Source organism: Mirounga angustirostris, unplaced genomic scaffold (assembly GCF_029215605.1).
Source record: "Mirounga angustirostris isolate CCGP_5_RB_7025 unplaced genomic scaffold, mMirAng1.0.hap1 SCAF_6, whole genome shotgun sequence".
Taxonomy (NCBI): domain Eukaryota; kingdom Metazoa; phylum Chordata; class Mammalia; order Carnivora; family Phocidae; genus Mirounga; species Mirounga angustirostris.
The window spans coordinates 114,694,235-114,709,608 of record NW_026991714.1 but is presented as its reverse complement, the minus strand read 5'-3'; the positions used below and the strand labels follow the sequence as shown (position 1 = coordinate 114,709,608).

Below are 15,374 nucleotides of genomic sequence, written 5' to 3'. Positions count from 1 at the left end.
TTAAGTGGAGGAGCGTTCTTTCGGGGAGTGACAGTAGGAGGATGACAACAAGCCATCGGGTGTGGGCAATGCCCTGTGAATGATCTGACTGCCTTTTTTTCTTTTTTTTTTCTTTTACTTTGATTAAATTTCCTTATTTTGATGCCAATGCTGCAGAGCAAACCATAAAGCTGCCTCTCCACTCTGTCCAAGACCACAAGGTGTCAGGGCCCTTTCTGTATGGTTAGCACCTTGTGGGTTCTTGAGAGAGGCTAGTAATAGCAGTCGTTCTACAGTTATTTTCTAGCGCTCCTTTTTTTTTTTTACTTAACAATTCCGCTTAGAAGCCTTTTGTGTTTACCTCATTCTGGAGGGCTATACCCAAAATCATTGAACCACTCCCTCGTTGATGGACCAGTAAGTTGTTCTCCACTTTTTCAGTTAGGAAAATAATGCTGCAATGGGCATCATTACATGTGTATCCTTATGCGTTTGTCTTTCCTTGGAACAAATTCTCAAAATTCAACACTGGGTTAAAGGAGTGTTTTTATTTTAACATTATTTTAGAAATTGCAAAATCACTTTCAAAAAGGCTTCATCAAACCATCATCCTATCAAAAGTGTATAAGAATGCCCAGGGGTGTGGAGGATCTTTTTCTGAGCTTCTTTGCCACCTTGAAATCTTTGGTAAAGGATCAGTTCAAATCTTTTTCCTATTTTTAAATTGGGTTATTTCCTCATTATTAAATTTTTAGAGTGTCTTATATATTCTGGTTACAAGTCCTCAATCAGACGCATGATTTTCAAATACTTTCCCATTCTCATATTTTCTCTTATTCTTCATTTCTTTTATTTCATAATTCATATTTTCATTCTTAGTAGCTTCTAAGGAACAGCGTTTTTATTTAATTAAGTCACGTTACCAACTAGTTGTTTAATGAAGTGTACTTCTGATGTGATATCTAAGAAATCGTTGCCTAATCCAAAGTCATAAAGGTGGTCTACCAGAAGTTTCAGTCTTAGATTTTACGTGCAGGCTGATGATTCATTTGAACATACGTGACATGACGTGAGCCATGGATCAAAGTTCATTATTTTTGCACACAAATATGGATTTGTTCTACCACCATTTCCTGAAGACACTATCCTTTCTCCACTAGATTGCATTTGTGCCTTTGTCAAAAATATATAACATATCTATATATATAAATATATAGATATATAGATATATATTATATATATAACTGATATATATTTATATATATATAAAAACTTCTTATTGTTTCATTAATCTACTTGTCTGTCTTCACACCAGTATCACAATGTTTTGATTACTGTAACTTTATAATAAGTCTTGAAATCTGGCAATATTAGACCTCCAACAATTGTTTCAAAATGGTCTGCTTCTTGTAGGTCCTTTGTATTTCCATATGAATTTTAGAATCAGCTGGTCAATTTCTACAAAACACCCACTGGGATTTTGACTGAGATTGCATTACATCTAGAGGCCAGTCTGGGGAGAACTGCATCTGAAAGATGACCCATGAGCACAGTGTATCTCTCCATTCATTTATACCCTCTTTCATTTCTCCTAGCAATGATTTACAGATTTCAGTGTACAGATCTTGAACAGCTTTTGCCATATTTATCCCTAAGGATTTCCTATTTTTGATGCAATTAAAAATGGGTTTGAGTTTCAATTTCCAATTGTTCATTGCTGGTATCTAGAGATATGATTCAGTTTTGTGCATTTCTCTTGTACCCTGCAATCTTGCCAAACTCCTTTATCAGTTCTAGTAGCTTTTTCTGTAGGTTTTCACCAGATTTTCTACATAGACAATTATGTAGTCTGTGAAAGTACTTTTACTCCTTCATTTCCAATCTGGACAACTTCTCTTTTTCTTGCATTATTATAGCAGCTGGGACTCCAGGACAATATTTCATAGGAGTGGTAAGAATCTAAACATCATTGTCTTGATCCTGGTCTTAGGGGAAGAACTTTTAGTAGGGTATTAGCTTTTAGTTTTTCAAAGATACCCTTTACCAGGTTGAGGAAATTGGTTTTTATCCCTAACTTGTTGAGATTTTTAATCAGGAATGGATGTTGAATTTTTTCAGATGCTTTTTCTACATCTATTGAAATGATCATATCTTTTTTCTTCTTTACTTTATTAATATGGTGAATTACATTGATGGGTTTGGGAATGTTAAACCAACTTTGCATACTTGGGACAAACCCCAGTTGCTCACTATGTGTTTTCCTTTTTATATATTGTTAAATTTGATTTGCTAAAATCTTGCTGAGATTTTTTGCATCTATGTTCCCAAGGGATATTAATCTGTAGTCTCCTTTTCCTGTAATGCCTTCAGCTGGTTATATATAAAGATAAAGCTGGCCTCATAAAATGCATTGGAAAGTAGGCCCTCTTTCTCAATTTTCAAGAAAAGTTTGGGTAGTATTGGTATTGCTTCTTCTTTAAATATTTGCTAGAATTCACTAATGAAGCTGTCTGAGCCTGGAGTTTTGTTTGTGGGAAGATTTTTAACTACAAATTCCATTTCTGCATAAGATAGGGGCTGTTTAGCTATTTCTTCCTGAGTGAGCTTCAGTAGTTTCTGTCTTTTTGGTCCATTCTACCTAAGCTGTCAAATTACTAGCATAATGTTGTTCTTAACATTACTTTATCCTTTTAATATCTGAAGACTCTATAGTGATGTCACTTCTCTCATTCCTGATATTGGTAATCTCTTTTTTTTTCCTGATTAGTCTGACTAAAGGCTTATCAATTGTATTGATCTCTTCAAAAAACCAGCTTTTGGTTTCATTGATTTTCTCTATTATTTTTCTATTTTTCATTTTATTTGTAGCCACTCTGATCTTTATTTTTTCTTTCTTTTACCTTGGTTTTAACTTGTTTTTCTTTATGTACTTTCTTAAAGTGAAGGCCTAAGAGGCCTTTCTTCCTTTCAAATATCAGTATTGAATGCTTAGCTTATCTATCTCTTAAGTACTCCACACCCAGTGTGGAGCCCAACCTGGGGCTTGAACTCACGACCCTGAGATCAAGACCCTGAGATGAAGGGTCAGATGCTTAACCAAATAAGCCACCCAGGCGCCCCCTTTAAGTCCTTCTTTAAAGGCATTTTACAACTTTTTGTGTCATGTTTTCCTTTTTATCCAGTACAAAGTACTGTTTACTTCTTTTATTTCTTTTTTGACCTATGGATTTTTTACAAGTATGTTAATAGGATTTCCAAATATTTGGGGATTTTCCAGAAATCTTTCTGTTATTGATTTCTAACTTCATTCCACTGTGTTGTATTTAAATTATTTTCCCTTTATGGAGACCTGTTTATGGCCATCATAATAAAAGTTTCCTATGCCTTTGAAAAGAAAGGGGGCAGCAATTAGGTCAAGTAAGTTGATGGTATTCTTTCAGGCCATCTATATCCTTACTGATGTCTTGTCTCTGTGTTCTATCAATGTATAAAATCAGCCATGTTGGGTGGGGGGCAGGGATTTCTATCACAGAAGTTGACAAACACTACACATTTGGTGGCCTTATTTTCCTCAGAGAGCCTATGGCTAACATTTGCCAGCAGCCTCCCCCCAACCCCCACCTCAGACCCAGTGCTCTGTGTTTTTTTTGTTTTTTGTTTTTTTTTAAAGATTTTATTTATTTATTTGACAGAGAGAGACAGCGAGAGAGGGAACATAAGCAGGGGAAGTGGGAGAGGGAGAAGCAGGCTTCCCGGCGAGCAGGGAGCCCGATGCGGGGCTCGATCCCAGGACCCTGGGATCATGACCTGGGCCGAAGGCAGCCGCTTAACCGACTGAGCCACCCAGGCATCCCTGCTCTGTGTTTTGACAAGCTCTAAGGTGATTCTGGTGCCCTGCTCATAGTTGAGACCTGCCCCGAATGTCTCCACTGGGCACTTCCTAGGACCCCTTCCATGTCTTACTACTTACTGTCACAAAAGGATTGGGAAAGCACACTGCCTCAGCTCCCCTGCCTCTCTCCCCACCCCCACTCCCACCCAGTGCCTGAGTACAGCGCTAGGATCAAAGCCATGCTCTTGATGTGTGCAGGCAGGAGGGATCTGGGCAGCCCAAAGCCAGTTCTGAAGTCGCCTTGCTGTGGTAGGAGCCCACTGGGATTCACCGGGTGAGAAGAGAACGGTGGGTCCCAAAGTCCAGGCTGGTTCCCCACGATAGCTTCTTGCACAGAGTCAGCCCGCAGCTGCTACCACAAATGAGAGGCAAAGCACTCCCGCATCACACATGGCTGGGTGAACCCCGGCTTGCCCTTGCTAGCAGTGGGACGAGGAGCTGCTCGCCTTACCTCTCCAACCTCCCTCTGCTCGTCCAGGAAGATGAGAATAGTACTACCTGCCCCATGCAGCCTCCAGAAAGATTAAATCCAATCATTTCAACAAAGAGCCGGGAATATAGAACAAGCTCCATAAGCAGTAGCTATTATTGCTTTTCTGTGTAGCTGGAGTAGAAAGTAACATCCATGTCAACAATGTTATTCCCATTTTATGGGTGACAGATTTCAAGGCACAGAGGAATAAAGCACAGTGCCCCGAATCACACAGTTACTGAAACAGCAAACACCAGAAGCCATCCCGTTAGCCAGTGATGGATCTTGTCCACACCCTCGAATGAGCACATTTCACCATCCTGGGGCTGCACTCCTAATTTATTTCCAGTAGCTCCAGATTCCCTAGCAAGAAAGTAACTGATAATTCAGTTACAACAATTACCAGCTGGTTCTCTGGCTTATTGCTACAATTTCTCTAAAGCAAGTCTGTGTGGGCAAAGACGTGGTCCTGCCTTTACATTGCTTCTGCAAGAAAAGGTCTGTCCAAGGGTCCCTGCAGCACAAGACCCCAGCAGCAATGGAGAGGCTCCCAGAAATTGCTGGGAAAAGGTGGCGTGGGGAGATGAGCGCTCTGTGAGCACACGAAGGAGTTGGGAGCGGGAGGCGATGTGATCGTGCCCCTCACTGGGGCAAATGCAGATGCAAGGATGCTTTTGCTATGTGCCAGGCACTGCTGTAAGAACTTCTCAAGTACTCATTCATTCAATGCTCACAACAGCCCCACAAAGTACTATTATTATCCCTACTTCATGAATAACAGAATTGTGAGGTTGCACAGAGGGGTTAAACAATTTGTCTGAGGTCACACAGCCAGTAAATAACTGGCCAGGATTTGAACCCAGACAGTTAGACTATAGGAATGGAGTTTAAAATAGGTTTCTCATGGAAAGAGCCAAAAATGTATAGTCAGAGTCACCTGCTGTCTTAAATGAGCAAACCTGAACATGAGCAAAATGAAAAAAGCCACAGCAGAGATCAGTCACTAACAGAGAAAGGGAAGCTCTGCCTAGCCCTGTGGGTGGGCAAAAGGCTGGTGTAAAGGTGGTTGTGACATCACCCCATCTAGAGCAGGACCCCCTGAACATCTGGTATCTCAATGCCCCTGAGAAGTGGGAGTTACTGTGCCATTGTCCCGATGTGGAAGCTGAGATTCAGAGAAGTTAAGTAGTCTGCCTGAGGTCACACAGCCCAGAAGTGTAGGGCTAAGACTCAAACCCAGCATACTTGTCCCTATACCCCATTCTCTTTCTCTGCATCTTTTATAGCCTGACTGCTGGATTCCAGCATCGGAGAGTAGGGTGGGCTCACCCCCTGTCATGTACACACACGGGTACCCCAGGCACAAGGTGGCATGATCTGTGCTGGGTACCTCCTGTGTGGTAGCTGACTCCCACTGAACAATAAATGAAATCCCACCCACTGGGAGGGGGCAGGGCTGGACTCATCGATCTGTTGATCCTTCCTCCCATGGCCGTCAGCTCGGGGCCAGTTCCATACAAGAAGCCAGCCCCGGTGTGCCAGCATTCCTGTCCCTGACCCTCTACAGCCTTAAACTCAGGCCCCAGGAAGGCTGCAGATGGGTGCATTGGAATGGGTAGTGAGGGGGTGTGGATGATGCGGGCCTACCTCCCTGCTCCAGATTTGCATTTCCGTGCCTTAACCAGGGAGTAACAATTCCAGACAGTCCCGGCCCTGCCTGTGGGCAGACTCTTGCAACCGTGTTTGTAAACCATAATGCCCACCCCACTCTACCAGGGACCCCAGGCGGGCTCCTCGCAGTACCCAGTCTGACCCTGCAGCCCCACCCTCTCTCTCCAGGAGCCCTTTCCCCTCCATCTCATGCCTCCTGTGTTTGTGTCTGTCTCTTCGTTTTAGGGATTTATTTCTCTACAAGGGACCCGGGTGACTGAACTTCTTCCTGGCCCTGAGGACCCAGGGAAGCACCTCTTTGAGATCAGCCCAGGTAGGCCTGAGCATCTTTTGGCTCTGTGCTGGGGGCGGGGGGGGGGAGGGGGGGCCTGGCGCTGGTGGCCCCGATTGGGGCATCACCGAGCCTCTGGCCCATAAAGCAGACCTCCTTCAGGATGCTCCTCCCTGTAGGAACATCAGCACTGCCTCCAAAGCCAACTCAGAAATTTGGGCCAAATCTAGAGAATATTGTAAATTTGGGCGAGTATTAGAAAATCCAGTTGGGACGCCTGGGTGGCTCAGTCGTTAAGCATCTGCCTTCGTCTCAGGTCATGATCCCAGGGTCCTGGGATCGAGCCCCGCATCGGGCTCCCTGCTCTACGGGAAGCCTGCTTCTCCCTCTCCCACTCCCCCTGCTTGTGTTCCCTCTCTCGCTCTCTCTCTCTCTGTCAAATAAATAAATAAAATCTTTAAAAAAGAAAGAAAGAAAGAAAGAAAGAAAGAAAGAAAGAAAGAAAGAAAGAAAGAAAGAAAGAAAGAAAGAAAGAAAGAAAACCCAGTCAACTGAGTAATTAGCTTTTGGGCAAGAGGAAAATATGGATTTTAAAATTCACAATAAACGCAAGGGAAACCAGTCAATGGGGACATCTTAAGGCAAAGGTCCAAACACAGCATCTGGATCATATGCAGTTAAGTCCAGGGAAAACCCACCAGCACAGGTACAGAGCGTTAAAGTAAGCTCTTTGGTGGATGTCAGAACAGAGAATGGCGACGTGGTGGGAGGAAGGGAAATATTGTAACCCAAGAAGCCGTGTCATGTTAGCAGTTACAAAACCATCTTTTAAAATTCCCAGTTTTAAAATGTGATCGTTGCGGAACGAAATAGATGTGTCTTGAAGATGAGCTAGTCTGCTTCTAGAAGGGCTGCTTCCTCAGGTGCTGTTTTTCTACCTCGGCTTCCCCTAGACGCAGAGCCTGAGACAAGGCTTTGAGCAGTTTTTCAGAGCGGATTCCCAAAAAGTAGGGGGAAGGGAGCAGGGAGGGAGGAAAGCCATGCAGGGTGTGCTAGTGAGCTGACTGCTGCTGTGGGAACCCAGGTTCTATTCCAGCAGGGGCGGTGGAGACTGCGGGGAGCGGGCCGCGGACCTGTCCTACCCCTGGAGCAAGGAGGCTGGGGGTGACCCACCTGCTTCCACCGTCCCACTATTAATTCCGCCAGCGGCCTCCCAGGAGCTAAGTCTGGCATCTCTGGCCTGCCCGAGGCATGGCCAAGCTCCCTACAGACACAGAAGCCTTGAGGGAGCATCGCCCTCGTGCTTGGGAATAGCGAGAGCTGGGGCTGTGGACAGGGCATGGGTGACGGGCGACTAGTCATCTGGTGCCACCATTTAGACTTCCTTCTGGGAAGTGGTGGTTGTGAACTGAGTGTGCCAGGGTCTCACTGGGCTCTGTGAACCAAGCGGTTTACAGTCTCCAATCAGTCTGAGGGGTTGAACCGACTATCATCCGGGCACCAAGGGAGGGATCAGGCCAGGCTCAGGCCAGCCAGCCCTAGCCTGTGGGGAGCTGCAGTGAGTGCAGCCAAGCCTGGGGCAGGGCCCTGTTCACCTCTGCTCTGTCCACACTGGGAATTACAGAAGACACAGGCAGAAGGTGATGTGCAGGGAGCCCCTCCCCAATTTCACGTCCTGGATGCAAAATGCAAGAACCCACGGTTTCATTTGGGTTTTCCTACATGGGTATTTAATCTACTGCAAAACCCTTGGTACTAAAACTGCACATTGGAAGGGGGCAACAGAGGGGTCCCAGAGTGTGGAGTGGAAAAGAGAAGCTTGGTTGACTATGGAACAGGGGCAAAGGCTTCTGCAAAGAAGATAGGGAAGAAATGGAGAGGGCTGTGAGGTGGACAGGGCCCGGCCATCTGCGGGAGGGGGAGCAGGCCTGGGAAGGGAGGCTGGGGGATGGGCCAGGGGCCCTGGGCTTGGCAATCAGGGAGGAGGAAGGCGGTGAGGCTGGAACTGAAAGGTAGAGGTCAGCACACCCTCGCCATGAACTCAGCAAGGCCCTGAGCGTGTGCCCCAAGGACCAGATGGGAGAAATCACCAGTGTGCATGCTCTTGGTCTGGGTCAGAGCTATTTACAAGGATTTCTTTGCCTGTGGGGGGAAGAAGACCCATTTGCCATGTAAGGCAACATTCATGGGTCCTGGGGATTAAGATGTGGACACCTCTGTGGGACCATTATTCTGTCTACCCCATGCTCAAAACATCCCTCTAAGGGAGAAGTCCTTTTATGACTGTTTTATTTAAAAAGACCCTGGGGGTTAGAAAGGATAAGCAGCTTGCCCAAGTACGCACAGCTAGATGGTAGCAGAGCTCAGGGCTGGTATCTGTCGCTACCCCCCTGCCTTTGCACACACAGCCCTCCTGAAGTCCTGGGGGCCCGGTTCGGGTGGGACTGGGGGTGAAGGCAGCTGTGAGGCAGCTCAGGGAAAGCGGGTCGGTGGTGGGCAGAGAGGGGTCTGCTCAGCCTTTGTGGAGCACTGAGCAGGAAAGGCTCAATGGTCTCTCCGGGCCCATCACTGTAGCTGCAAAAGGCCAGGTGGGGTGTGTGTATTGCCACACCCAATACCCCGGAGGGGAACACTTAACAACTCTTAGAAATGTGGCAGAACCCAAGTAGGATAATGCATAAGATCAACTACATGAATTTTAAGTTGTAGTTCTATTTTTGTTCTTCAACAGTATAAAAAAATCCCAAGTTTCATCAAGATAGAATTAAAAGAGGCAATAGAAGAGGGGGAAAAGAAAAAAAAAAAAAAAATTATACTATGAGCGCCATCTAGTGGAGAGACCTGCCAATTACATGACAGGCCTACAGGTCCTCCTACCTGCACCCCGCAACCCCTATTTCAACACACCACTATTTCAACCAGGCCACACCATGATTGTGGCTGGGCTCCCACAGAAACTAAGTGGTGGGACTGAAGCTTGAGCCACCTCTAAACCAGAGTCTAAACCAGAGTCCTGGGTCAGGTGGAAGGAACGAGGCCCCAGAAAGGGGCTGGGACTCAAGGACCCTGGGTCTCCTAACCACCTGGCCTCTTCTGCCCAGACGGTTGCCTAGTGTGATCTTGTGGTTTGGATTAAGATAGATATAGATAGATATATATAGATACAGATATAGATATTTGGTGTTCACCCTGGTTCCAGGCACATAGTTCCTAAAACCCTCAGAATTTCCTAAGTGAAGACTAGTAGTAAAGGTGTCTTTTGTTATGTTAATGAGATGACTTTTGGAGAGCCCTCAGGTCATCTAAGGATGGATACTGGTTATCAGGGGAACCGACCAGGTGTTTAGAAGATTGGAGCTTTCAGGTCGACCTCCGGGTAGGGAGAGGGACTGAATATTGAGTTCAGTCACCAATGGCCAGTGATTTAATCAGTCATACCTATGTAATGAAGCCTCCATTAAAAAAAAAAACAAAAAAGAGAGGGTTTGCAGACCTTCCAGGCTGGTGAACACGTGGAAATCTGGGGAGGAGAGGGCACACAGGGAGGGCAAGGAAGCTCCACATGCCTTCCCACATACCTTGCCTTATGTAGCTCTTCCATCTGGTTGTTCCTGAGTTATAACTTTGTATAATCAACCAGTGATCTAGAAACGAAAATGTTTCCTTGAGTTCTGTGAGCCGCTCTAGCAAATTAGTCAAACCCAAGGAGGGGCTTGTTGGAATCTCAGATCTATGGCCCATTGGTCAGAAGCACAACATGGCCTTGGCGATTGGCATCTCAAGGTGCGGGGAGGCAGTCTTGTAGGACTGAACCCTTTACCTGTGGGATCTGACATTTTCTCCAGGTAGATAGTGTGAAAATAGAGTAAGTTGTAGGATGCCCAGCTGGTGTTGGAGAACGGCTTGGTGATGTGGGGAAAAACCCACACACTATAATTAGTGACCAGAATTTTACCTGGCAAACCCCACTGCCTCCCGGCCCTTTGAAAGCTGTCTGCCCCTTGCAGACTTGATCCTGCTGGGCTCCTGGTCTTGGCAAAGTGGGCATCCACCCCAGGCCATGTTCAGGAGTCCCTCCATATACACAGGGGCGGAGTGAGGAGTGGAGAGGCCTGCTTTGGCACTGTGGACAGAAAGAGTTGCTAAATCCACAAGATGTTTGTGTCTGATGGAACGAATTAGGTAATCAATAAAGCAAGCGCAACTTGTTTCAAATATTCTTCTTCTGGTATTAGCACAGTGTTACCAAATGGAGGCAGGTCAGTTGCCTACAGGGGTTTAGATGGGAGCCCTAAGTCTTTCTGGTGAGTAAACTCATGACTATCATGTCTCCTCCATCACTGGTATGTCTTTCAAGAGTCCTGATTGCAGGTGAAGCCAGCTCAGGCTAACTCAGGCAAAGGGAGAATGGGCCAGAGGTTGTGGGGCCACAAAGAATCATCGGGAAGCTGGGGCACTACCTGTGGAAGGGGCAGGCAGCAGGGCTGCTCAGTGGTCCTGGAGGCAGGAACAGAGTGCAGGTCAGTACTATGAGCTGGAAAGGTTGAATCCCAGCGGACTCCTCAGTCTTGGTATCGATTGCTCAAGTCGGGAGTCTTGGTGTTTGTGTTTTGGCCACAGGCCTGTGCCTGATGACACTGGGGTGCTAAGGAAACGCCTGTCCACTCCAGCGTCTGGACAGACCCTCCCACTGAGACTTCACACAGTGGGAGCAAGGAGGCCCCAAAGGGACCCTGGTGCCTTCACGAAGGGAGAGGAAGTGACCATCTCCACCAAACATGCACTTCACCAGACACAGTCTATGGTTCTGTTTTTTTGAGGGCCAGGTGTCACGTCATTGGCCTTGGCCTCTCTGCACACCGGGCCCCAAGATGGGATGCCTTTCCAGGCGCATCTCCTCCTGGGAGCGCAAGGACCCCAGCATGTGTGGCTGAGGATGAGCCCTTGTGGGACATGAAGGGCCGCTGCCCTGAATCTGAGGGGACGGACGGAGGAAAGTGCTGTCTCCTTGAGCAGGAAGACACAGAGGATATAATGGCTGTTCCGAAGTCTGGGCCCCATTCCCACGGTGGAACGCCTGTCTGCTTTGGGCCCGCAGACTATCTTTCTCAAGATAAAGCGCGGCAGACTCCAGTGGAGGCCGCCCAGCTGAGGCCTGGCAGGCACTCCACTCTCCCACGGAGCTCCCAGACTGCCTCCCCTCAACTCCTCGAACACCCTGAGGGCAGCCAGCCCCGGGTGGGGGGTGCCTCTGACATCTTGGGTGTTCAGCTCTAACCAGGGTTGGGGGGTTGAGGTTATAGGCAAAGCGAGCAATGGCACTGCGTGGAATTCAGGGAGCTGTCAATTGGGCCCAAACGTGGCAGCGATGCAGGTGTTCCCCAGGGGTAGCCTGGTGTCTGCGTGCAGAAAGGGGGGCCCTGGGGAGAGAGTCAGGAGGCCGAACCCAGGCGCCACCTCTCTTCACGCCTGCTTTCTGCACTCTCCCAGCAGGGCATGGTGTCCCCGTAGCATCTGGCTCTAGCTGATGTTCCAGACTGCCCATCTCGCCAGGAGTCAGGACAAGTCACTGAATATCCCTGTGCCTGTGTTTCCTCACTTGTAAACTGAGGGTAGTAATAGAGCCAAGGGCCTCGGGTTTTGGGGAGGATGCAGTGAGATACCCGAGCCCGGCTCATAGGAGGTACCTGCTATTTTTACATCCTTCCCTCCTCCCTGCAGTCTCTCTGTTTACTGTTATTATTAATCATAACAGCACAGTCACTGCTTAGCTAATACCTGCAAGTCAACAATTCCGATACAGTGTGAGAAGTGCTCTGACAGGTGTCCCCAGGGCTGAGAGCCCAAAGCTAGGAGGGAGGGTGACTTGCCTGGGGGGGTTAGGGAAGGTTTCACTCTTCCAGACGACCTCCAAGGTGCCACCCAGAAAGAATGGGTTCTAGCAGTTTCTCCCGGCTGCACAGGGTCTTCGAAGCCACTCTGGGCCCTGAGCTTGCAGCTGCCTGTCCTTATCCGCCAGCAGCTCGGAGCAGTTAGGAGCACTGCCACCCACTATCTCTGAGGCCTGACCTTGAAACGAAGCCAGCACACACAGATTACCCCCAGAAGTAGACTGATACCGCGCTCCTGACCTCCACAGAGCATCGCTCATCTCATTAGCCGCCTCCGGAGCGGGATGCTGAGCTCGGCCTATCTCGGCACCTGGTACCAGCCAGCCTGCGTATCAGCCTGACCTCACGAGGCCCCGCTGAGTTTGCCTGCCAAGCGCCAGACGATGGGTAATGACTAGAAATGCAATCAGATGAGAAGTTCACCCGCGCTCCTCACCCCCGGGAGTGGGAGAATCAGCAAGTCCGAGAGTGGTTGCTTGGACTTCCCGGCTTTGCGGTCCGGCCCTCCTGTCCTAACCCCACTCTGCCCAACTAAACACAGAAACAGGTGTGGGAAGCTCCCCCCAGGGTCCCTGGAAATAGATGTCCTTGAAGAGGAACGTTCAGTTCATTCTTTTGGCCAAAATCAGGCTCCAGAGCAGCTCTGTTCCATAGAAACCCAATGTAAGCCACGTTTGTAATGAAATGAACCATCCTGTTGCTCATTGACACCAGCCACATTCCACATGTGTCTGGTGAACCGAGGTACCCAGTGAGCTGCAATGAGGAGGGGACTCAGTGTAGTGCTTGGCATGGGACAGGTGTTTAGCAAGCACCCTTAAAAGGAAAGAGAAGTGGGGAGGGCGGAAGAAGAACTGGGGAAAAGCCTGGGCTTTGGAGTCAAACCCAGATTCAGCTGCTCGCTGATTTGTAGAACTGGGACCAATCATTTAAATTCTGAGTCTTCTTTTCACTGTCTGATAATAGAAATAAGCTTGGCAAGATAGCTGTGACCATCAAGTGAACTAAGATACATGGATGCGCAGAGGACACTTCCCCCACCTTCTGCTACCTGTTCTCTCTCTCCTTCCTTCCTTCCTTCATTCCTTCCTTCCTCCATTCCTTCCTTCCTCTCATTCTTTTTCTTTCCCCTTCCTTCCTTCCTTCTTTCTTTCCTTCCTCTCTTCCTTCCTCCCATTCTTTCTTTTTCTCCTTCCTTCCTTCCTCCCATTCTTTTTCTTTTCCCTTCCTTCCTTCCTTCCTCCCATTCTTTTTCTTTCCCCTTCCTTCCTTCCTTCTTTCTTTCCTTCCTTTCTTCCTTCCTCCCATTCTTTCTCTTTCTCCTTCCTTCCTTCCTCCCATTCTTTTTCTTTCCCCTTCCTTCCTTCCTTCTTTCTTTCCTTCCTTTCTTCCTTCCTCCCATTCTTTCTCTTTCTCCTTCCTTCCTTCCTTCCTCCCATTCTTTCTCTTTCCCCTTCCTTCCTTCCTTCTTTCCTTCCTTTCTTCCTTCCTCCCATTCTTTCTCTTTCTCCTTCCTTCCTTCCTTCCTTCCTCCCATTCTTTCTCTTTCTCCTTCCTTCCTTCCTTCCTTCCTTCCTTCCTTCCATTCTTTCTCTTTCTCCTTCCTTCCTTCCTTCCCTCCTTCCTTCCTTTCTCTTTCAACTCCTATCTGCCATACACAAGCAAGCTTCAAATAAGATTTCAAATTTCTTTGGTCTATTGTTTAAAAAATAGGAATCTTAGCTCTACAGCAGTTATTCTCAGACTTCCCTGTGTTGCAGAATCCCCTGGAGAGCTTGTTAAAACCAGGCTGCTGGGCTCATCCCCAGACTCACGGGATTCCAGAACTCTGGGGTGGGGACTGAGAACCTGCATTTACAACCATCTCCCCCAGGTGATGCTGAAGCTGCTGGTCTGGGAATCACACCCTGACAGGTCCAAAGAGAACTCACAAAAGAAAAGAATACATTTCCTATTGAATACCCTCCTCAATGGCACTGTTTTCCTGCTTGTTGAGGACGGAGCCCTGCATTTTTTTTTTCTTTCTCAAAGATTTTATCAAAGGTCTTTACAGATTAAAATCCAGTCTCCAGATCGAGCTGCCAAAGGGACCCTGTTATGCTGTGGGTACATCTCTGTTCCGAGATGGGGGTGGTGGGCAGTATCTCATCTTTGGGTTCCACAATGCTCCCATGATCCGGCAGGGGCTTCTTAGGGCCAGTCTTACCCCTTGGGTCCCAGGGAAGCATGACCTTCACTTTGATGCCCAGCACACCCTGTCTGAACAGCACGTGGTGCACAGCAGTGTCAGCATAGCCGTTAACAGGGTCCCCACTGTGAATCATCAGGCCATCCACAAACTTCATGGATGTAGCCCTCTGTCCTCGGAGTTTCCCAGATACCACGACCTCACCGCCTTTGGCCCCACTGTCCATGCACACCATGGCAGGCCCTCCACACAGCGAGGCCTCCTAGGAGTTTGAAACGCAGAGATTCTGCCTGGGCAACAGCGCACAGACCTCTTGTGGTCACCTTTTTGGCACAAAGTGCTACACTGCCCTCAGGGAAACCACACCTCTTCTGAAGCACAGCAGTCAATTCCCGATCCGCCGGCCCTTCTCACCAAGAACATTCTGCGTCCTGGTGGCCAAGATAATCATTTCTGTCCTGGTTGGCGTAACTCGGACCTCAACCCCGGAGTAGCCATCTTCAGCCAGCTCCCGAGGGAGGAACTCATCCAGTTCAGCTTTGAAGATGCCATCAGCGACAAACTTCCCCTTCTTGGAAATTTGCATCGCCATTTTGCCGCCATGCGCCGTGGAAAGGAAAGGCGAGCCCTGCATTTGTATTTTGCTTTGGGCGCCACTAATTCTGCAGCCAGTCTGGAGGACAGTGGAAGCGCAGCCGCAGGGGTAAGGAGCCCGGAGGCTGTGTTTACAGGGATGAGTCTGGAATAAAGAAGGTGCCATCCGGGGCCATGGCCAATTCTGGCACTGTGCTAGGACAGACTGACGCAAACGGGCTGCCTCCAACACGGGAGGAGGCTGGAGGCCACCACACTTACCTGCAGCTCTGAGCTCCCCGCCCCAGACCCCCTCTCCACAATAAGCCTCTTTAAGGATAGAGTTCAAAAGCCAGACCCAGCACCTACTAGCTACGTGACCTTGGGCAAGTTGCTGACTTCTCTGTGGCTCAGTTTCCTCATGCACAAAACGCAGA

At 48.1% G+C, this 15,374-nt stretch overlaps 1 protein-coding gene and 1 pseudogene across 15 annotated transcripts in view; one reads left to right on the top strand and one right to left on the bottom strand.

Annotated features, from left to right (window-relative positions):
- The window catches only part of ARHGAP22 (Rho GTPase activating protein 22), a 169,452-nt gene that overhangs the window by 72,060 nt on the left and 82,018 nt on the right, over positions 1-15,374 (top strand). For 9 of the 14 annotated variants that reach the window (XR_010412498.1, XM_064594928.1, XM_054508267.2 and 6 more), the window contains exon 3: positions 6,240-6,327. Coding sequence is in view for 13 of the 14 variants with exons in the window: in XM_064594928.1 (XP_064450998.1) it covers positions 6,240-6,327 (88 nt within the window). In the remaining variant the exon portion in view is untranslated. Of the gene's footprint in view, positions 1-6,239; positions 6,328-12,248; positions 12,564-15,374 lie in introns of those variants that run through there. The other 5 variants (XM_054508271.2, XM_064594936.1, XM_064594935.1 and 2 more) reach the window with 5 other exon arrangements.
- LOC123846621 (small ribosomal subunit protein uS3-like) lies at positions 14,231-15,232 on the bottom strand (annotated as a pseudogene). The gene has a single exon (XR_006791329.3). The product of XR_006791329.3 is annotated as a small ribosomal subunit protein uS3-like (transcript).